Source organism: Bombus bifarius, unplaced genomic scaffold (genome assembly GCF_011952205.1).
Source record: "Bombus bifarius isolate JDL3187 unplaced genomic scaffold, Bbif_JDL3187 scf7180000008297, whole genome shotgun sequence".
NCBI lineage: Eukaryota > Metazoa > Arthropoda > Insecta > Hymenoptera > Apidae > Bombus > Bombus bifarius.
Window position 1 is genome coordinate 71877 of NW_022884576.1, and position 24986 is coordinate 96862.

At 35.0% G+C, this 24986-nt stretch overlaps 1 protein-coding gene across 1 annotated transcript in view; it reads right to left on the reverse strand.

The window, feature by feature from the left end:
- The window catches only part of LOC117212447, a 401448-nt gene that overhangs the window by 36704 nt on the left and 339758 nt on the right, over window positions 1–24986 (reverse strand). The window contains exons 8-9 of the mRNA XM_033457305.1: window positions 8289–8457; window positions 4954–5108 (exon numbers count right to left, since the gene is read on the reverse strand). Of these exons, the coding sequence (XP_033313196.1) occupies window positions 4954–5108; window positions 8289–8457 (324 nt within the window). The remainder of the gene's footprint in view (window positions 1–4953; window positions 5109–8288; window positions 8458–24986) is intronic.

Consider the following 24986-nt stretch of genomic DNA (forward strand, 5'->3'; position numbering starts at 1 on the left):
AACTGAGCTGATGTTCTTACGCTTTCTTCTACTTGTGATTTATTTTGGGACAATCCTTATTTTCTTCCCAGTTGATAAATAAGTGTTATTATTATACATTTGTTCAATAATATTGTTCGAAGGAATAGAGAGATGCTTGTAACTGATTGGTTTACACTTTGAACATATAATAAAGTAATTTTCAAAACTGATTATGTTCTTTTAATATTTGTCGTTTCACTTCCAAAACAGAAGATTTTTTTTTAGTAAAACATCCTTCGCTATAACTTTTTAACCATACAGGATAGGAAAAACGTTTCAAATAAACGTTATTAGGTTCTATGACAATTATATAAATAACATACAGAATTGGTAGACCGATATATATTTAAAAAAATGAGAGTGAAAGATTTTTAAGTTTCCAGGAACAATCCTCAATTTTATACTATACTCTGTTACCTCTTATCTATTATCTTATGTACGTTTACTTTTTTAAAAGATTGTGCCGATATCTTTATATGATTCAGTCTATATAAAGGTAGTTTATAAGTGGAAAATTTTAAGGTTTTAAAAACTATGATTATAAAAGACATTGTCCATTCTGTACGACACTTCTCTTGAAAAAATGAACGATTTCGTTTTTCACGTGCATAAATCTTCCGATGAACTATTCAGATATTAGAATTCTGATAAAAAAGCAACACTCTACATAAATATTTTTTCCAATATGAAATATGAAATTAGCTTTAGAGGATGAGAATTAATTTTATATCAGAGTTACAAGCTGGTCATATCTTCATTCTCATTACCTCGATGTTCTCTGAACTAAATAAGTATGAGAAAAACTAAATGAGTAATAATAAACCATGATTTCAAACAGTCCATTCTTCTCAGTAATTACATTTTGTACTTTTAACTTTGAACGTTTCAATAAGATTATTCTATTAACTCCTTCAGGGCACGTTTCGATCCTTCAACGACAATAATTAATATCAGTTCCAGTAAATTTTCATCCGAGCACAGATTTCATTTCCCATGACCTCTTTCAGACTATTCTCGACCAGTAAGCGATTTACTACAGCTGACGAACAGAGATCTTGATCGAAGAAGATTCGTTATACTATGTTTAACGAACAGCTGATCAGTTCTCCTTGATATTTCCGTATTTTACTGCAGGAACCTCGCGAAGAGCAATAAAGCAAAGAAACTTCTGTCGAGGTACGCTTCGAGAGTTTACGATTTCCTCCACCATCCGTTATTTGTGAAAACTTCGAGAAAATTTGTGTAATAAGAGCTTAAAACTCGTCTTTATCGCGACAGTTTAACAACTGCTTCAAACTGCCTCTACTAAAAACCAAACCACTGACACCGCGTGTACTTTCATAAAAGTCGCAAGAAGGAGAGTTTTAAATTTATATCATAGCAACCAGCAGTGACTGAGAATCGAATAGATGTTTACGTTAGAGCGCTTGAAGTGAACGAAGAATTATTTGAAAAATATATGTAGACATTTGGTTGCACGTAGCAAGAACATGTACATTGCGTTTCATTGCCTAAAAATTTTTAATTTTTATATGTTGTGTGTTAGATACATTTATTATATTGTAATATCGGAAAATAAAGATATACATTTTTTCCCCGATTGCTTATAATTTATTAATATTAAATTGAATATACAAATACAAATTGGGCAGAAACGATGTTTGTTTAACGGAAACTAAATGCAATACTCCTATCTATATCAAATAACTTTACAGTTATTTAGCCACTCTCGTCGCAACGAATCTAACACTCACTCTCTCTGTCTCTCTCTCTCTCCCTCTCTCTCTCGACCAATTCTCTCGATTCTACTCTTCGGTGTCTTGATTAATTCTAACGACTCTACTCTTCGACGATTCGATTAGCTCTGACTCTCGAAACACACACACTTTTCGACTCGCACACTCTGACCTTTCGGTCGTCCCATCTTGAAACACGAAACCATCCTTCTGATCTAACGTTGTCTATTGTTTTTCTCATACCTATGTAAGAACTAGGTGACTTTAGTCACATAGGCGCTCTTGAATGTAAACGAACCACAGAAGGACGACGTACACGGTTTTTTTTCATTTCAACCGACCTCTAGTTTAAACTACTTTATCATATTACAATATATGTCGGGTTAAGGTTGGAATTTTGGACGTTTGACGAACCTTCACTCAATTATTGGTACAAATGTGATTAGGTACGGAGAAGAGTATATAAATGCAGTTCCACTTGGACTGGGGAAGTTAATTGACTTCTACTTGTACTGTGGGCAAGTAAGATGAGTAACTTGAGTTACACTTGAATTGTGGACCAGTGAGTTCAGTTCGACTTGGATTTTGGAAGAAAGCACATTTGCTATCCCGTTGACCGTGGATTCGTTATTGAGCCTAAGATCATTGCCATTAGCATCTCGAGTATCTAATTGCCACGGTTACTTGTCAAATTCTGTAATAATCCTATTTGTACTAGTAAATATCTTCTCTATTGCATAACAACAATGTCTAATCCAAATGAATATTCGTTACACGCCCCTAACCCTAATGAGAACTCAACATATATTTATTATATATATTTATCTAAAATAGTATTGAGTAACAATGTACTCTTTTTTTCTGGAAGAGATATATTCACTGGAAAAAGCAAAATTATAGATAATTAGCCTATTCTTGTTTTATAATTATAGAATCAGCGTAAGACCAGCTTCACTCAGAGATACACGTATCGGACAAAATAATAAGTGTTATAAGAATTTTAATTATTCTCACACCTGAGAGATTGAAAATTCTATGGTGGTTTAATTGTTATGATCAGATTGCGGATTTTTATGTATTTTTATGTTTCTATGAACATAATTGAAGAAATAATACCTGGGTAGAAAATTATTTCCTTTGTTAAATATTAATACAAATATTTTATATTTGAATATTTTAAATATTCCATTTTGAATATTTTATATATTTTCGCATATTCTACGCATTGTGTGCATTTCTGCACCTTCAAATTTCCCATACATGTATAAAAATCTGCAGTCTAGTTATGACATGTATTGTAAGATTTATGTAAGTATTGTATGACTGAGAAGCGAGAAACTATAAAAATTTAAAGTTAGACACTCATAGTTAGATAATTTTCAATGTTCTATCTTACAATTTGAAGTAAAAAGTTTGTCTGCAACTTAACATTATAGTTAGAAAAATCTACCAAATGTCCAGCTGGACAAATTCTAAAGTACAAATTAAATAATAATAAAAAATAAACAACATTATTACGATACCAATCTTCACCACTTTATCACAATTTCTAAATAAAACAAAAATAAGAAAGGTAGCAGAAAAGAATGATAAATTGTCAAGGAATTAAAAGATTGTTCCTGAGACTAGACAATTTCTTTGTAAATTTACGAGCTTCTAGCGATATTATCTAGACAAATTTTGGTCGAATTTCACGTTTCAAGTGTGAATACAGAACGATCGACCTTTTATCTTGTCTCAAGATCGGAGGCACACGCGCGATTAGACATCCTGAAGTAGGTTCAATCGACCGCGATCCACGACAACTCGCCTGAACGACTCGACTTCTCAAAAGGATAATGTTGCCAGAACGTTCTCGCACTCCTCCTATCCCGGATTTTTACGTTGGTTTCACGAGTTTTCGGTACATCTGGTAAGCGCATTATCGGATAAAGAAAGGTCTTTTATCTGAGTACCTAGTTCTTTCCGGAATATGTCGCTACGTGGTTGAAATTGTGGACGATGGCTCGTTTATCTAATTTTGCGAGAAAAGAACTTTTTTCTTGGTTATGCAATGCTTTTTTGATATTTACGACCAATATGTTAATAAAAAAAATTTGATGACACATTGGCTAGTGAATGTAATAAATTTAATAATACATATATGATGTATTAATATAATAATATTTTCAAACAAAAGATACTTATATAAAAATTAAAGATTTCTATATTGATGATTGGAAAATAGTTACTTTGCCCAATAATTCAAAACATTATCAAATAATCTTGCAACTTAAAGTTTCATAAGTAGCTTTCGATTTTGTATGATTCAAATTTAGAGCATACTAAGTTCCTATTCTTAAAGGTATTATATTCCATGCCATACTATTATACATTATATTACATGCCAAATTGAAGATTGAACACCATTTTGTCTGCTACTTAAAAATACAGTTAAATAATTTTATGTTTTAAAATTTTAAAGTTTAAAGTTCATTTTTAATGACTGGAAACTATCGCTTAGAATATAATTCCTGTTTCATAAAATATTACATTCAATATTATACTTCAATGAAAAAGAAGAAATACCAATTTAAAAGTACCACTCAGTTATTTTCCCTAAGGTATAAAAAGGTCCTATTCTTAAAGATATTATATTCAATGCCATACATCAGTGAAACAAAATTGAAGATTGAATAACATCATTTCGTTTAATAGTTAAAAATACTTCTATGTTACTTCGTGTGTCAAAATATTTTAGATTGCTGATAAATGTTGCATAAGATATAATTCGTCTAAGAAGAGTCATTACGTTATCATTATATTTCAACGAAATAAAATTGAAGATTGAACACCATTTTGTCTGCTACTTAAAAATACAGTTAAATAATTTTGTGTTTTAAAATTTTAAAGTTTAAAGTTCATTTTTAATGACTGAAAACTATCGCTTGGAATATAATTCCTGTTCCAGAAAATATTACATTCAATATTATACTTCAATGAAAAAGAAGAAATACCAATTTAAAAGTACCACTCAGTTATTTTCCCTAAGGTATAAAAAAGTCACCTAATCCTTCCCAATATTTTCGATGATCACAAGAAGCTCAAAGAAGAATAATAATTATAGTATTTTAAAGTTCTTCAGTTTATAATTAATTATTTTCCAAATTATATTAAGTGATTATTTTCCAAAAAGTGTAAGAGCTAAAGGACTCACCGTTAAGCACATGTACTGCAACGGTTGTCTTGGCCTTCCCGGGTACAACGCAGCTGTAATTTCCGGCATGCCTTGGACTGGCCCTCTCCACGATCAGCGTGCTAACTATCACAAGGACCTCCTTCCCAGCTAAGATTTCCGTCGTCCTGTTTTCACTGAAAACCAGATATTCGAACGTAACTCACTTCCAGTTTAGGTGGTGCTGTAAACGCTATGCATATATCCTTATTACAGTCAAAGGAAAAGAGTCCAAATGGAACAATAGTGATTGATGAAAGTGATAAAAGACGACTTGTTTTATAAAAAGATGGGTCTTAAATGGATATTGAAGTGTTTTTATATCTGTGCTTTCAAACAGTCCTATGAATAATTTAATTAATCATAAATAGTAAGGAAATATTTAAGTAAAGATTGCTTAAATTTAGTAATATGGTAAATGATTTTGATAGAAGAATTTTTTCGCGATTTAAGCTTCACAAGTTAGTAAATTTTGAACTTCTCATTTAAATATTATAACGGGGAATATTATATTTAATTTTCATATTTACAAGTATAAAGTAAACTTTCATCATAATCTCCTGATAAAATCGAACAGTTGAAATGCAAATAATGGATATAAATATCAAAAACAGTGACGATATATGACGAAAATAAAAAACGTATTTCTACTAATTTTGCAATTTATATCTCTTGAATGCTGTGGGTTTTCCGCGTTTATTGCTTTTGTAGGTTTACAGTATAGAATAAACGCTAAAAATATGTATCGCACTGGTTGACTTTATTTATTTGTATATTTATTTGTGTCTTTCCAATTTTTTCAAAAGCTAAAATAAATTATTCTAGCATTTATAATTTTATTCACTGTATTTCACGTGGACATTGCGTTCTTTTCCATTCATATAAATTATCACTTCGATTTTTCAATTACATATAAGTCTTATTTCATTTTTAAATAATCTTCTATAAATTTTTAAATATTAAAATACTTGTATGAATCGATTACATAGGCACACATTATTTATACATATATATATTCTATAGGATTATTTATTCAGAAATATTAGAAATTAGGATTTCCAATGATTTCTCTCCTATATGATAAATTTATTGATAAATGAATCTATTTGCAATAGGTTGAACAGAAAACGATGGTTATTTGACACAAATATAAATAAATATAGTAATGTTATATAACTAAGACAACTAAATTAATAATTTACAACTCACAACTAATAGTTTACAACTCATAGCAACCCGACAACTTTTTCTCGGCTCAACTCTCTGAACTCAACTCTTGACTCGTAACTAGCTCCTCACAATTCCACTCTCAATTAACGACTCCTCACAACACGACTCTCAGTTTTAACGATCCCGATTAATTCGTCTTTCTCCCTTAAGCTTTCTTTTGTCTCTTCTCATACCCCCACCATATACGTATTGCGTAACCGCCCGCGATCACGATCACGATCACGACCACGATCACGATCACGATCACGACCCTCACGATCACGATCACGTACGTCTTCTTTCGCGTAACTATTCGACTGAAGGACCAACGACACATTGACGGGCCGCTTAGTCCATTGAAGTTTCCCGATTCTTTCGGCCTGTCCGGCACTTAGGCTTTCTCAGAACATTGTTTATAGTTCACCCGATATTTCTTAGGAAATCTATCCACGATACTACAATTATGTAGAGGATTATTTATATGTCGGGTTAACATTAGAATTTAAGGCGCGTAACGATTCTTCGTTTGAATTAGCCATCGTTTTACGAAACAGAGATTATATTTACGCGAATATACAAGATTTTACAAAATATTATGAATATTGAGTTTAACGAGCGATAAGATTAACAAACGATAAGTTTAACTAATGATTAGATTAAAGAATAATAAGTTTAACGAATAATAAGAGTAACGAATAATATGTTTTACGAATAATAAATTTAACGAATAATGAGATTAACGATTAATAGGTTTTACGAATAATGAATTTAATTACCGCTATTAACAATGTTCTTGGGGTCAAAGGAATCCACGGTCAACGGGATAACTCTTTACTATGCGTAGAATAATTTTAAGCACAAGAAAATACGATTGCTGAGACACTCGGTAAATTGCTCGATGTATCACTTTCCAAGGCGATCACACGAATGAATATCTGATGAAAATCTTTTTCGCTGTACGACTGCATTTGTTTGTTATATGCTCGCTGGAGGCATCGAGAAGGTTCCAATCGCCGTTGCTAGGCAGTTTCTGCCAAGAGTTTGTTGTATACTCTTTGGAAGCATCGAGAAAGGTCCAAACGCCGTTGCTAGGCAGTTTCTGTCTGGAGTTTGATTCCTAATACAACGTGTGTCCCATTATATCGACATCTCCAAAGTACAATTCTATGTGATTTCTAAGGAGAACTATACAACCGATCCACACCTTCGTCAGGCAAAACATTTATCCCGTGACCGTGGCTACGTTCGGCGACCAGTTGTCGCCTCGAACCCACTTTCGCTATCACAAATATCGAACAATTACAAATGACAACAATTGCTTAATTACAGCTATGATAAAATCTAGGCTAAAGCACTAGAAGACTTTCCCAAAATTGCAAAGGGAAGGCTCCGGTTTTCCTTTCATCTCCGACATATATAATATGATAGTATGTAATATAATAATCTATATATAATATTATGATGTAATAATACATGCTATTATATATCAGTACGTGTTAAATGATAAACAGAAAAATTATGAATAAATATTTGCAGGTATATAAAAATTGAAAATGAATATAAATTAATTAGATGTTTAATTGTGACACATAACATGTAACTTTCTCTTCTTTCTTATTGCATAATTATAAACTGTTTATATATATAATATGACAGTATGTAATATAATAATCTATATATAATATTATGACGTAATAATAAATGCCAGTATATATCAGTACGTGTTAAATGATAAACAGAAAAACTATGAATAAATATTTGCAGGTATATAAAAATTGGAAATGAATATAAATTAATTAGATGTTTAATTGTGACACATAACATGTAACTTTCTCTTCTTTCTTATTGCATAATTACAAACTGTTTATATATATAATATGATAGTATGTAATATAATAATATATATAGAATATTATAACGTAATAATAAATGCTATTATATAGCAGTACGTGTTAAATAATAAACAGAAAGATTATGAATAAATATTTGCAGGTATATAAAAATTGAAAATGAATATAAATTAATTAGATGTTTAATTGTGACACATAACATGTAACTTTCTCTTCTTTCTTATTGCATAATTACAAACTAAAGATAGTAGCATTTACCTAACGTCCTCGGTAAGTGTTTCATCTCCCCTGGTCCAAATGACAGACTCCTTCAGAGACTCGATAACATCTCTGGCCTCGCATCTGAGTTTGAGAACGCTTCCCGCCTTCAGGTGCCTCTCCTTGGACACCACTCGGCCGGAATCGTCGGTTATTGTCAATTCCGGTGCTGCAACCGAGAAATACACCCACTAGAATATTCCTCATTCCCTATATCCCTCAATAATAGTTACCGCAACATATACAATCTTGCACAGGAAAGAAAATTTCATTTTCTCTGGAGATATTAAAGGCAAACAGCTTACGGCACCGAGTGCTCGAGGCTACGTCAATTATTGCCAGCAGTGATAAAACCACGTTTTTTCCATTTCCAACCGCGGGATTAAACTTTCAAAGAGGCTCGGGCTAAGAGTACGATTACGCGGGTTAGCGTTGAGTTACATCCACCAGCGAAATGTATTCATAATTAACAGTCGTAAAATGGGGACTGGTTCGTGACCTGGACCGACTAATTTACATCGTATAATTAAAGCAATTCGCGAAATCCAGCACAGAGAGCTGGTCCCATTAACGAGATGTCTGACGATGGCTAAGGAAATCAGTTATTAAAACCAACGACACTCGATCGATGACTTTCCTTTTTGTGAAAGAGGATTCTTTCGATATCCTGTCAGAGGCAGGAGGTCTGACTTTGCGAGACGTCCGTAACCGGAAGTTGAGGAATTATCAGGGGTCGACACACTACCTTCTCTTCGAGAAACCAACACCCCTGGGTGACAAATGCGATACAGATAGCTCGTATCGAAACGTGACTGTCCATACGAATTAGAGGCGAGAAAAGGACAAGGATTGCAACTTTGATGTATCGCTCTCCGACGAGAATCGACGACGAGATGCGTTCGTGACCGGCAGAGCAAATGCCTCGAAACAGTTATCACGCTTAGTACTGTGCTACTGCTGGGTTCTTCCATTTAGATTATGTTTGGCAAGTGAGTCCATAAGTTGTTATGAAATATTTTCGATTGAACGTAATTGGTGATATATATAAGTAAATGTAAAATATAATATAAACTTAATTATAGTAAACGGGAAAATTATGATATTATGATATTCTCAATATACGCTTCGGCTCAGAAGCCTTACAAGGGATCCTACCAAAGTGTCAATCGCCGATCTTCATGAAATTCATAGTTGCCATAAAAATATTCGACACGTACCTTTTTATGTCGACAATCGTCCATGTTAAAGAAGTGAAAACCATCCTCAAACATCCCGGAAAATTACTACACACAGAATGATTGTGTAAATTGATGAAATTAGTGATTTTGAACGATGAATTACATGATGTAAATTATTCCGGAAAAAATCTATTTGTTTAAATAATATATTAAGAATAGCAAATATGCTACTTTCAGTATTTTAAAAATCGCTACAGAAAGGTGATACAAAGCAATTAATGTCAATCATTCAATATAATTTTTCCAATAAAGGCTTTCCGCGAGAAAGTGATTAAAGCATAAATATATTTTATACAACGAACATTTTATCGATAGGACAACTATTGTATATTATTACAATCGAAACAGTTTGTTATCTGGTATCGCCAATATGTAAAACAAAAGTCTGATCTATTGTCTACGTAATCACATTTTTTATCAATGTTTATCAATATTTATCAATGTTATGTTGATTATGTATCAATGATGAAAAATATTATTCCGATGCTATAAATTGATATCGGGATTTGAAATGAAAGCTTTAATGATTGTCTAAATCTGTTATACTCCTTTGGTATTTTTGAAAATTTGAATAATTCTACTCTTCATGAATTCTCTGTTGCGTGCGCTTCATAAATCGAATAAGAAGGCTACACTGAACTGAAGACAACTCTGACGTTTTAAGAAGAAACATATTTCTAACCTATGTCCTTGAAAATTCTGTACTCAATTTTTTTGACACAGGAACACACAGATTCTGAAACGAGGATATACACAAAGACTTGAAAATACCAATGGTCAAAGAAGAAATCGGCAGGTACGCAGAAAAATACAAGGAAAGAACGGCAACATATCCAAACCAGCTGACTGCCGAAACGAGCAAAACTCTCATAGAAAGAAGACTAAAAAGAAAACACCCAACTGACCTCATTAAACAAATAAAATAGTCAAACTCCCACATGTTATACACTCAACATGCACACCACCCATATGATAATCAAACAGCCAAAAAATTCTACCAAATGTCCAAATCGGACAAATTGTGAATGTAAACAACTAAATAAAAAAAAAAAACTCAACATCCACAGCAATTTATTTATTTAGCAATTAAGCTAGAAAAATTTACCAAATGTCTAGCTGGACAAATTGTAAAGTACAAATTAAATAATAAAAAAAGAAAAGAAAAAAGATGTACCAATGATGACATTGGCTTTGAATATTGTTTGATGGGGCTTTGAATATTGTTTGCTGTATACGCATTCCTAACCATCCGCTCGCTTTTTTCAGTATTATATATTATATTGCAGATACAGGAGAAAACAATTTGCCATCTGCTGATATTATAGGTTGAATTGTATAATTGTGCGTAATTGCCGATGCAGACTTCTTCGAGATATACCACTAATGTGAAAATTGTATTAAATAGTTAACATCGATTGTTTCTTTAGCGTTTGTTTAAAAACAAGAATCAGTGCCTGATAATAAAATCAGCTCTTCTCAAAGCTGTCACGTATTTACAAATAAGAAACAGCTCAAGTACTCTTTTGTGCACATCGAGCGAGAAAGTTTGAAATATAATAAATTCTTTGCAACGCAAAAATCAAGATCCTACTTTATTTGTATTTTGTGCATGTAGGCGTAGTATCTATAAACAAACACGTAAAAAAATTTAACATTTACCTGGAGAATCTATCAGAAATTTGTTATTTTTCAATATATTATTTAAACAAATGGATTCTTTCACAAAAGAATTTACATCATATAATTCGTCACTGAACAGTATTAATTTCACCAATTTACACTATCTTTCTATCTATATTAGTTTTCAAGATATTCAGCGAAATAGATTTTGCAGCCTCGGTCTTGGGGGTAGTTTTCACCCCTTTAACCTGAACGAGTGCCAATAAAAACAGATACGTGTCAAATATATTTACGAGGACTACATCAGAAATAAATTTCGTCAAGACGATTGACATTTCTCTATGTTCCCTTGTTAAAATATTTCTCATATTTAAGAAAACCGTTATGTAGTTTTCTCATATTTAAGAATAAAAAATGTCAAAAACTCATATTTTAACAAGGAAACATAGAGAAATGTCAATCGTCTTGATGAAATTTAACTACATTTAGTGTAGGTTTTAAATTACATACATGTTTTGATAAATCATAAAACCAATCTGGATATACGGAATATCACTATGGGGGATAGCAGCAATGAGCCATATAAACAAAATAGAGACAACACAAGCTAAAATTCTTAGAACAATAGTAAACTCCCCATGGTACGTTAGAAACGAAGACATACCGCAAGGACCTGGGAATACCAACGGTCAAAGAGGAAATTAGCAGATACGCAGAAAAATACAAACAAAGAATAGGAACACACCCAAACCGGCTAGCTGCGAAAACGATCAACCTCAAACATGGAAAGAAGGCTGAAAAGGAAACACCCAGCAGACCTCATAAAGGACACAACACGAAGCTAACAAACACGAAGATGGTATCCCGCTGGGAGTAGCCACCCACATGATAATCAAACAGTTACAAAATTCGACCAAATGTCCAAATTGGACAAATTGTGAATGAAAAGAATTAAATAAAAAAAAAATTTTTTTTTATAAGATTGTAAATTCCAGGGTGCATAATCTGACATTCGAAATAAATGGAAAGTAGAATCAAAATGAAATATATTAAACAAACTATTTGTTTTCTACTCTATTTACAGTATCGTGTGAATCTTAGTGCTTGCGTCTAGAACACGTCTCATTTTCCAGGCCGCGATTAAGATTCAGCGCAGCCGTCTCGACTCCGATTCCCAGGTCGATCGCCATGCAAATTCCTTGCTGCTTCCTAGGATCTATCCACTCACACGCGGACGAGCATGTATTTTGACGAAATACGTGTATCTCGCTCGAACTAATCTTTTTATCCTACGTTATATGTTAATAGGTTTTGCAAGAGAAGCTCCTTACATTTTATAATCCAAGACCGAAATGAAAAAATTGACAAAAATGGATTTACCTCGTTCTTCGTGTGAGCTCTTCGTAGATAAACAAGATTAACTTTAAATTATTTATGTACAAAAATTATCGACGTCGAAGCTCGCGCGTCAAGGTCAATCGATAAAATAAATGCACCTTCCTATCTTTTCCAAGAGTGTTAATTAACAGATTGAAGAAAAGATTGCACAATTAATAGATTACAAATTTCTGTGCATTTATAGGAAATTTGAAAATGTAATGTATTGTAGAATCTTTTCTACAATTAATTTATTTACAATAAATGGATTAAACAGGTGTTGGTTAAACAGGAAACGATGGTTGTTTAACGTGAACTATATACAATAACGTACTATAATTTAGACAACTAGATGGTTAACTTGTAACTCTCGTCTCCACGGATCCAAGGTTATCTCTCACGAGAACAACACTATCTCGACAACGTAATTCGCACTTTCTGACTTCTCAACTTACAATGACTGTTAATTCGTTTATGTCCCTTAGCAACCCTTTGTCTTTTGTCTCAGCCCCATGTCTTTTGTCTTAGCCCCACCACGCACGTATTCCGCACCCGCTCGTGGCCAAGGTCACGCAGGCCTTTTCCGCGAAACTTTTCGATTGAAGGCTCGACGATACATTGTTGGGCCTGTCGACACGTCTGTTTTCTCGCGACATTGTTTATAGTTCGCCTGATATCTCTTACTACAGTATATAATAAGTATAACAGTTATAATATTTAGTAGGTAAAACAATTCTCTACCTATGTTCTACCTTTTTATTTATGTTCATAGCAATATGAATTTGCATAAATATCTGTCGTTTAATAATTAATTTTAATCTTGATAAACTGGTCGTGTTCGACGAATCAGTCGATCCCCTATTTCGGTTAAGATAATAGGGGTAGTTGAAATGATGATAAAATATGCACTTTATTCCAACGACAGTATTCAGTAACAGATATAATACAAGAGTTAACAACCACCAAAACCCATTAGTTACTCAATTACTTGACACGACGGATCAGATTCGCAGACTAAAAAGACAATACCCTTTAGATTTAAGCATTAGATTCAACTAGAATCAAACATACTATAAACTCTTATAATCCAAATTACCACGTCAAAATAATTTACTTATAATTCTCAATGAGAATTGATTGCAAAAAGTCTACCAAATAAAAAAAAAGAAAACTTTGAAGACTTAAGTATTTACGCGTGGTGCGTGTAGACGTGTTCTCAGCGAAGTGTAAATAGCAAGTTTAATTGTTGACTGATCAAAGGATGGAAAATCAGTGAAGTTCGGTGACGGTGCTGTTGTCACGACCGGCATACTTCAAATCCGACGGACTGACGATAGAGATAAAGATGTGGCGGCACTCGGCGACAATGTATATCGCTGAAGTGCCTAATGAACCATCAACATCCCAACGGTCCTTCCACCGAAGGTTCTAGAAGAAAGAGCACGTGGCAACGATCGCGGGCGCCTAGCAAATGCATAGACGGTGGGGATGTTGAGGGATGACAAAAGAAAGTAATCGGATCCGATCGAAAGTAAAATCATAAGAGTCAGTCATAGAAAGTCACGCCTAGAGTTCGGAAGTAGATTGTAAAGTGTATTGATGTTAGAAAAAAAATAAAGTTTCCTTTTTTTATTTTTCATCTCAAATTCCTTTTTTATTTTGTTATTTTACGTGACACTGTCGCGGAGGAAAACTAAAGCACGGGACAAGTGGATTCGTTGATGACAATTTTGGTTAGGAAAGTGAAGGCAATGGTCATTGCTGTTAATTGGATTAGAAAAAGGCTGATGGGTAAGTAAGGGTGTTGGGCGACCCCGATCAAAGGACGCTCGTGGATGGCATTGTACATGGGAAGATTCGCAACCTAAAAGATACTTACGTGGTCTTAAGGAGCTTAACTATAAAAAATGCTAAAATTTATTATGGGTCTTTAAGATTATTGAGGATCCGAAATAAGGGTATTTAGACATCTGGTGGCAATCTTGCTCGAGGAATAAAGTCTGGTTTATGTAGAAAGTCACGGGATGTAACAGGTTGATAGCGTTTACATGAAGTCAGTATTTATACAAATCTATGTTATCGGTGAAATCGCGTATAAAGCCAATATATTTCTCGTGATTAGATCCACTCAAAATAATCTCAAGCTGTTCCCACGGCAGCAGTCTCTTGTGTCGCGAAGGATCATGACTCGACACACTTGAAACAGTCTCGTAACATTCGCCATCAGGGAACAATTTCAGCGAGACATCGTTGGCCAAGTCGGGACAGTTTCCAGCACACGAAACGACAGTTTCGACTTTATCGACGACAATAGTTACGAGGAAGCGTAACGATATATACGATAGAATTTAAGGGTGGCCAGATGAACGAAGAGAAGGGAAACTTCTCGCTTCTTGCGACGCTCCTGCTCTTTCCGGCACGGATTTCGTATAATTCAACAATTCTTCTCGGCGAATGACCAATGTTCTAGTCCCTTGAACGAGAAAAAGATACGACGTCTCGTGATGTATCAACAAAACGAACAGCCAGATTCGAAATTCGGTTGCAAATGGAAAGACGACAAGAAATCAGCCAGGTTATCTGAATCTCTTGCCACGTTCCTCGTAATAACTCAATGGCCAACTGCAATCTTTTTGTCGAACGTTCGACGAAAAACAAATCCTCGGTTCTCCTGGCAATTCTTTGAGTTCTCGTTCTCGAAAACGATCAGCTAGTTCGTAATAAAAAATAAATAAATATAGATTGCTGCATAATTTTGTGTGTGAGCAAAAAGTAAATTGGAACAATTTAAGCGAGTTGTTCAAGAAAAGCTATTTTGAAGCTTACCAAAAAGTTATTTATTAAACACATAATGTTAGCAAGAATAAATCGTAGGGAACAATAATAAAACATTTTTATAATGTATTCTTGTGAATTTTAAAAGGCAGAATATTCATGATTTGTATCTCGAATAAAATATAAGTTTCGATGATAGAAACGAGAAAGATCCTTGTAGTTAAAGTTATATGGGACTTTCTTATCGTAAAAAGTGGTGTTATAAGAAATGAAGCCTCGACATGTTAATCTGATGTTGTACATTACTTACGAAGCACTTGTCTCTGAGAGAAATCTGAATCTTTCTTTTATTACCATAGTCTAAGATCTAGTGGAGAACGTTAGAAACTTCTTAACAAAAATGAACCTTTTAAAAGAATATTTATATTATTAAATAAAATATGCTATTAAATTATTATATATCAAATTAATCCTTATAATACAGTAATGCTATAAATAATATGATTTGACGAAATACATGTTGAAAATGACAACGTGAGTTCTCGCTCGCCATCTATATGCTGACGGCTAGTTACAAAAAGGCGTAACTAGAAGATATTACTAGACACGGTCGATAGACCAGATCGATAGTTTAAGACTTCCTTTTCGTTCATTCGTTCGTGCCCCTTCCAAGTGTGTGCAATAAAGGTTTTTCGGCTCCGAGAAGTGAGGTGTTTTTCATCCGAATAATAAAGTAATAACTAACGCGATCCTACCTCTAAATATAGATATAACAACAGGTTATGGGCCCAGGTTCGATAATTAGTTATTATTTTTATTGAAAATATCATAAATAGTAAGAATATTAAGGAGCGCAGAAGATAACCTAAAAAACAAAATGCGCGTGATCGGTGATTCAGTGTTGAATGCTATAAGGGCGTTTTATCGAATACGTAATAATTGCTCACGTGATAATATAGTTATCAAAATAATATAAAATGTAACAAGATGTCGAGTGGCGTGAATTCAAATATCGAAAAACTCAATAGAGAAAATTACGACACGTGGAAAATGCAAATGAGGGCAATACTCATTAAAGATGACTTATGGGAATATGCGAATGGTACAATAAATAATCCCAAGCAGCGGATGAAGCCTCTTTATGGAAAAAAGGGATGATAAAGCCGATATTATTCTTGCCATGAGTTCGAGTCCCCTAATCACTGGGCTACTTGATACGACGGACCAGATTCGCAGGCTGAAGAGGCACTACCCGCTAGACCTAAACGCTAGATTCAATTAGTTATCTGAATTAAGTAATATTCACTTATTTACAACACTTACTTATAAATTATACTTATCTATAATAAGTACTAACTTATTATAAATAATCAGCCATGTCACTGCGCCACGCCAGAAAAATTACTGAAAATTCTCAACGTCAGAATTGATCGTAATTCTAATAAATAAATAAATAAAGAAAAAAAAATGAGCGAGTGAGCTATGTCATGTGAAGCATTGCAAAACTTCACATGAAATATGGAATAAATTAAAGGAGGTACGAATCCAAAGGACCTGTGAGAAAGGCTACGCTCCTGAAGCAATTATTATTCACGAAAATGTCCGGCAGTGAAAATATGTCTGATCACTTAAACAATTTTTTCAGCCACGTAGATAAACTAAAGGAAATGGGTATTGAAATCGCTGATGATTTACTGTCAATCCTATTATTATACAACGTCCTGAACATATGAAAACTTTAGACGTGCGATCGAATCGCGGGACCAATTGCCTTGCTCAGATGCACTCAGGACAAAATTATTAGAAGAAGGTGATAATTCTCATCGTAATTCGAATGCTGCGAATGATCACTAAGAAGCTCTATAGTAGAGAGTTCAAACAAATACAAAAGATATAACAACAATACACATATGTAATAACGACACAGAATTATAGTAATAACAGAAACTGATACCTTGCGAAACAATTAAAAATCATGACTTCATGCGAGGTTTCGTAAGTAATAGGTCGTCCGAAAAGTTTCTTTCGTTTTACAAGGAATTAATGGACGCACAACATTTTTCGTTTTACATTATTTTATCGAATTACGTATGATCCATTTTGTTCTATCAAAATAAAGATCATAACGTTCGACAGCTTAAGTTTGTAGCGGCACTCGGCAACACTGTATATCGCCGAAGTGAAGTGCCTAATGAGCCATCGATATCCCAATGATCCTTTCGCCGAATATTCGAGAAGGTGTGCGTGGCAACGGCACGGATATTGAGGGCCGACAAAAAAGAAAGAATCTGTAGAGGACTAACGTGTTTTGACCGTGAGATTTATTGGACGAGATTGCTCGTTGTTGAAACCGTCGAATATATTTAAAAATAATTAAATAAATTAACACGTTCGTCACACAGCGTGATTCGGCTAAGTTTCCTGTGGGACCCAAATCCGACTGCCGCCACGCAGAACGTAAATAGAGCTACAAGCGGGAATTCATTGTTTATCGCCTTCGATTCGTTGTAAACAAAAGATTATTTAGTTCTGAAATGGAGAAAGCTTTCCAACTAGAGTATTCCGAGGTATCTCATGGCAGATATCTCAGATCTTTCATTTAGTCGAGAAGCATACTTGTGAGACGTACATCCGTGATTTTTTCATCCTCAAAATGTTCAGTAAACAGCGTGAAAATATATTTGAAGGTGAGGAGAGTAGTGATGATGAAGTCTACAACTATTGTTCAGTGTCCAAAATCACCAGAAATGTTTTTGCATGTTTTAACAAATACCATGCGATATAGCATAATATAATATTTTATCCAGGATATAAATTAATAACAAGTATGGATAATATGTCTTGTAATATTTTTATGTTGTATATTCTGTATTTAATTAACTCGAACAAGAAGAGCGTCATCCATACGTGGGTGACGGGACCCACGGAAGTATACCCGTCACATAGATAAGGGTGACGTGGCGACAAACATGTTAATGTACAGACAATATTCGCTGAGATGCTAGTCTAGTGTATAAGTCGTAAAATAGGATCGTTAATGTCTCGTTAATTAGATCGCTGATAATTCGTTGAGAACTGATTGATAACCGATCGACAACTGACTGTAACTGATTTCCTTGTGATCGCGTCCGCTGATTTATACTGGTCGAGGGAGAGTCGGAAAATTCAAATTCGTATTAGTTCGACGATTGCATGTAGCAGCGACATTGTTTTGCCCGGAGTTTATTTATTCTTACATTACATGTATCCTAACGATCTTGATGCTTCGAGGCCAAACAACAACATGATTTGAATTGTCCTCTAACTCATGTGCCGCTACAAATCGAATCCGATCGACAGTCGAATCGATCCGATCGAATCAGGAAGCGATAAAGTCGAGTAGTAAGCGAAACCGAGGGCGATACGCAACGCGATCAAAAAAAGACACTCGTCAATAAATATGTGGCGGCACTCGACCATGGAAATTTCCAACGGCTTCGCGACACAAAGCGCTATGCCTTCAAAGCGTAAGGCTGACAGGCCTAATGTAATATTGATATCCCTACGGTTCTTTTGCCAAATATTCGGAAGAATGCATACGCAACAACCATTGTGGACTTTTAATAAACGAATAAGTAATGGAGATATCGAGGGGACTTAAAGAAATAATCTGTTTGCTTTTGAATCAAAAGATTCATTCCGGTCCGAGCTGCGAGGTTCAAAAGGTTAAGCGAAGCCAACATAATTATTATTAATCATTGTTAAACGTTAATCGTTGTGAAATCGTTAAACGTGGTTAAGCGTTATTTGTCCAACGATCACCTGAAATATATTGTTGACCGTAACACCGAGGGATTATTTAACGCGCTACACCCAATATCACTTCAGGTTTCATGTTTGTATAAAGATGCGTCGTTGTAAAAGACGTGTCTATAAAAGAGAGGCACTTTTCGGACAAATTAATAGAATATACCCGTAACTTGTGAAACATCGTGACCGCCTTACGCCCCTAGAATAATCACAAGTAAAATGAATTTTTTCAGACATTTTTCAGACACCTCTGACAGCTCGGATCGATCATTAATACAACGTCTACGATCTTGTGTCAAGTTCCTGTCGTCCTCTCGAAGCTCTAGTATTAACAGCGGAGTTCTCCATTAACCCTTCTCATTTGAGGATTAAATCAATCAACCCAGAAGGGTATCTTTCAACGAATTAAAAACATGCTGCACGATATTTCCCTGGGGGATTCGACCTAAAATAGGCCGATCAATCTTCCACAATATCCGCATTGCCGCCTTAAGTTTTCAATTTATATGCAGCTGCGCGTTAGCGAAGAATATCGAGGACGACAGAATCACTCTCTTAGCGTTCGCGACGAAAATGTAAACGCCATCGTGTCGCGACGTTTCCACTGTATCCAAAAGTCGCAGACAAGTCTGCGAAAGTCTCGACTGAATTGAGGTCACAATCGGAACACACGATGAATCCAACACACAGTTGTCGCGCCGTTTGAATTGAAAAATCCTGTACACCGCAATGGATCGAGGGAAACTCGCGACATTAAAAAATCGGCGACGTTCACCCGTTATCATAAGGCACGCGGAATGGATCGGTTAAACAGATGGCCGCGACGATTCATCATGTCACAGGAATCTCGTTCGCGGATTGATCGTACCGGATAAATAATCGCACATACGAACCATCGATGTCGGATCGTGCTCGGAATTCTATCGTATCCATCGTATCTAACGACCGTTTCTCAGTCGACGCGGTTTCTATAATCTGCGAGCTGCACATGTGAAAGAAGGATGAAAATACGTCAGTGGAAACGTTTTTATAATACTTGGGGATGAAGAAATGGAAAAATGGATATGGTATCGTTGTTTATGCAATTTCAGACTTTTGCAATTGTAGATAAACAAAAGATATTTAAATAATAAAATGTGTCATCCTAGAAAATTATAATAAACACTCTGTCGTGATAATAAATACTTTTTCATTTTTCAAGATACAATAGCTGCAAAAATTAGTTACCATTATTTTTGTTTGAATTTGTATTTATCGTAGCATTCAAATAATTAGGTCGATGTATTTCAAATTTCGTATTATGTAGTAATACTGTCACATGATTAAAAAAATGTGATACTGTAGAAATAAAATGTAGAACTTGTTAAATATTATTATTATTATTACTTAGTCCGTGCTTTTCTGTTTTACATCTCGTTTACCTATTACGCTTTTTACATTCTATCAGTCATATGGCGTTATCACCTTATTGCCTCCTCCCTTATATCTATCTAAACTCTTTTCCTTGTCTATCTCTCTTTTCTTATATATCTACCTCGCATCTTATCCACTCTATTATATTGCACTCCATTATATATTCTGTCTCTAAAACTATGGCAACTTTTGTACTCGTTAAATAATCACGTCATTGGAAAATAAGAAAGTATGCGAGTACCTTTTGTTGCCATTGTATGTTAGAATATTTGAAGTTCTTATATTTCTAATGTTTGAAGAACGTTTGATAGCTGGAACAAATGTTTGCTCAGATTCCATTCCTTTAACTGAATTCATAAAAATATGAAAATGCATAAACGTCCGTAGTCTAGTTACAATAATCTGAAAAATCAAACTACAAATCTTAATATTCCCACCAATCTCTTCTCCCATATAAAGAAGAGCTTCCAATCCCCTGTCAACCCTCCTATTCAATCTGCACTTGCTTTAAACCCACAAATATCTTCATCCCCTTTCCGCTATCACGAATAATAAAGTAAAGTCTCTTGCAAACGTCCGATGTATTTATCCGAAGCAAAGACGATCTCCGCGTTGGTTTGGCGAGATATTGGCAGATATCGGGAGGAGAATTCACGGAGCGGAAGCTCACGGGGATCTGCTCGTACGGACGCGAGTAGAATTCTCTGAAAATTTAATCCGGCGAAACGGAGTCGACAGGATTGCGAAGACAAGCCGTAGGGAGGCCGCGATCGAAAAATTTCCTTCTCTCGTTCGGATCATTTTTTAAGCTTCTTTAGAATGAATGGCCGCGAACACGACGGAACTGGGAAATAGACAGAATGCACCAAGGATCCAGACGGATGCTTTCCCAAGGGTAGACAACGTCAGAAGTCGCGAAGAGGTAGAAGGGGACGAAGAAAGGCAAGTATTATTTAAATTGGATTCCGCGATTCAGTATGGCGCTGGTTCCACGCCGCTTCCGATCCTTCGCTTCTCTTTCAGTTTCAGCAATTGATCTGCTCTAGATGGTGAAATATTAAACTCCGTTATACTCGCTGTATAACTCGGATATTCCTCTACGCACGACTCTCTCGTTCAGATTGAGCTCTGTCTCGTCCTATTTCTCCATCGAGAATTCTGGAATATCTCCGGAGGATCGTTATCAAGTTTAGAATTTTAATAATCAGACGAATGACGAGGTCAGATCGTGGACAAGCTTCTTCGTTCATTTTCCAGCAATTTATTTTCTCACCGCGAAGACTTTTTCGGTCCGACAAGATTTGCATATCCATCCAGTTGGAAGTTCTATTAAATATAGCCTACGCTGCGAACGCTATTTTTCTCGCGTAACCAGAGATTTTTTGTAATATTCACGAACTATTTATCTTTTGTTTGCTTGGTCTATAGAAATGCAAAGAGAAAATAGGCGAGGCAAAGAGAGAATTAGAGGCATTCATTAACCAATTTTACGTTAATGCAATTTAATGTTAATTTCATTCGCAATATTTTCAAGGAACCCCAAGGATTTGTTTGATATCTTTTGATTTTCATCTCGCTTATGTAATTTTACGAATCATTTCACTTCTTGGTGATCTTTTTACTCCTTAATAAAAAAAAAAGCCGGAAGGGTCGCACATAAATTTGTCCACCGCCAGCTATAACCGTTTAGAATGGGAAAGTGGATGGAAACAGCCATTTTTTAAAAATGGAACTTGTTACTAGATTTATTTATACCTATTTCCTCTGTCATAGAAATATTCATTATATTACCGAGTTATTTAGCGAGTTTTTATGAAATAAAACAATAGTAAATTATATTCTTTATGCTTTTTAATAATATGCTATTTATGTAACTTTTACGAATCATTTCGTTCCTTGGCGATCATTTCATTGCTTTAATAAATTTAAAAGAGGAAAGGGTCACGCGTAAATTTCTCCACGGTCAGATTCAACCGTTTAGAATGGGAAAGTAAGTTGAAATATCTAGTAGCTTGAACTGAATGTCACCTCCCGCCGGCTAAAATCATTGTTCGTCCGTTTGTTACGAGACAAAAGGAGTTTCACGAGCTCTACGCGGTTCGTACATTATCTACGAGCCGGCCACTTCCAGATAGCGGCGCGTTTAAAAGCCGTCTCGTCAGCGGAATGGCGCAATTCGAGGCTCTTTTAATTAGAGGAAGGCTCATCAGGCAAGGTTCCGACAATACGCGGGCCGAGGAAAAACACTGTTCTTTCCCCGTCGAAGAATCCTTTCGTCCTGGCCAGTAGCACGTAGACTGGGGGTTACGATCGTCCTCGAAGATGGTGGAAATATTTCTCAGTTTTCTTGTAGATACTGGAGGCCGTATTTGTCGGTGGTAATTAAATTTATATCGAAAGCAAAGTGATAAAAACGACCAATTCATGATGTTTCATAGAAATTAGCAAATTTATTGTTGTGCATTTGTGACGGTATTTTGTGATGATGTTTTATGCTTTGTGTAGCGGCACATGAGTCATAGGACGATTCGAATCGAGGATGACTCATGTTGTTGTTTTGCCTCGGAGTATTAACACCCTTCCGGCTTTTTTTATTAAGGAGTGAAAAGATCACCAAGAAGTGAAATGATTCGTAAAATTACCTAAGCGAGATGAAAATCAAAAGATATTAACCCCTTAACCTACAACTACGGGCATAGCCCGTAGTACGATGATCGGACCAAACGTGAATATTACGAGCATAGTCCGCAGCAGATGATCGGACCAAACGTAAATCGGCCCAAAATTCTCGAACGTAAATCGTAGGTTAAGGGGTTAACACAGTTATGATATACGAAAGGTAACAATAAACAAGCTCCGGACAAAGTAACATAGCCGCTACGCGTAATCGTCAATCGAAGTCGAATTTGAACTTCCGGTACTCCTCCGACCAGTATAAATAGACGGACACGAGATGGTTAGGACAATCAGTATCGAGCATTCTTATAGTGAATTAACACTAGAACTATCGATAGTTAACACGAAGCTATTTCTACCAAAATCAGTTAAAACGACTGGTCTTTAAAAAATACGTAAAATAGAATATTTTTATATTTATTAATTTATTATTTTCTTAAAGAAGGAATTCCATGTTATGTAATACATTTTTGGTATTATTAATCCATCTGCAACCATGATCCCTAAACGATGGTTGACACATTTATAAAATTGTAGAACCAGTTATTTTCACTGATGTGGTATTTCTAGCGTCAGCATCCAGTGATCTAGCTATCGATCCGAAATTTTCCTGATAACTGATATCATCATATCGAATGATACGCAGTAAAAATTCAAAAAAAGTGTGGCAAGTTGCACAAAACGAAGAAACTGGTTAATTGGGGCTCGACAAACAGATTGCAGTACCCTTTTACATTTTGACTGGTATTGGTACAAGTAGCCTTGATACAAAATTATTTTCAGTTTGAATACACAAAAAACAAAATAAAATTCATTATATTATTCTTTTAGTTATCGTTGCGAAAGTCATTACATCATTGCGGACAAAAATATAACATGAAGTAAGAATTTTAAAATAAAATTGTAAAACCAGTCAATTTGACTGCTGTGATAGTTCTAGCGTTAAGCGGCGCCTCAGCGCGTTGGTAGGGTCTTACATAAAGAATTTTACACGGTATGCATAAATACTCACGGCAACAATAGCCTTTTATTTATTAATAATCTATTCTGAAATATTTCCAAGATATCGATGACTATGTGACGTCGTGCACTCTGCAACTGTAGCTCGACAAACGAACGATCTAACTGTTAGCCGACGTGCAGCGTGCAGCTACGAAAAGCATCTTGACGTGCGTGGCACGTCGTTCTATCGCAAGTGGATAAATTTTACAAAATTGTAAAATCCAGGTGGAGGAAGCAGTGACGAAAAAAGTATCGAGCGAGTTTCCTTTCATAATTACGATGTTAGTGAACAAATTTTAATAAGGTAAATTGTTTGGAAAAATTGTAAATGTTGCGTCGAACGCATTGCTTCTTAATTGGTTAACGTGTATAGGGTTATTCTTTTAGTTGTCGTTGCGAAAGTCATTACATCATTGCGGACAAAAACATAACACGAAGTAAGAATGTTAAAATAAAATTGTAAAACCAGTCAATTTGACTGCTGTGATAGTTCTAGTGTTAATATCAAACGAACGTAAACATTATTTTGTATACTCATATCGAGCTACACTTAGCGAACGACGACTAATTCTGTACGGCTAACAGTTTTAAATATATCGACTACACCAAGTATCAATTCGCCTCATCACTATATACCAATACGTTTAATAGTCCTCTACATTTGTTTCTCGCCCTGCATTACACATTTTTTGTGTATGATGTTATGTGTATGTGGGATAGTGTGACGTCAGGGAAGGACGTGGCGTGAGGGGTAATTGTTTATTAGCGTTGTCAAGATATGTTAATGTTGTCAAGGAGTGTTGTGAGC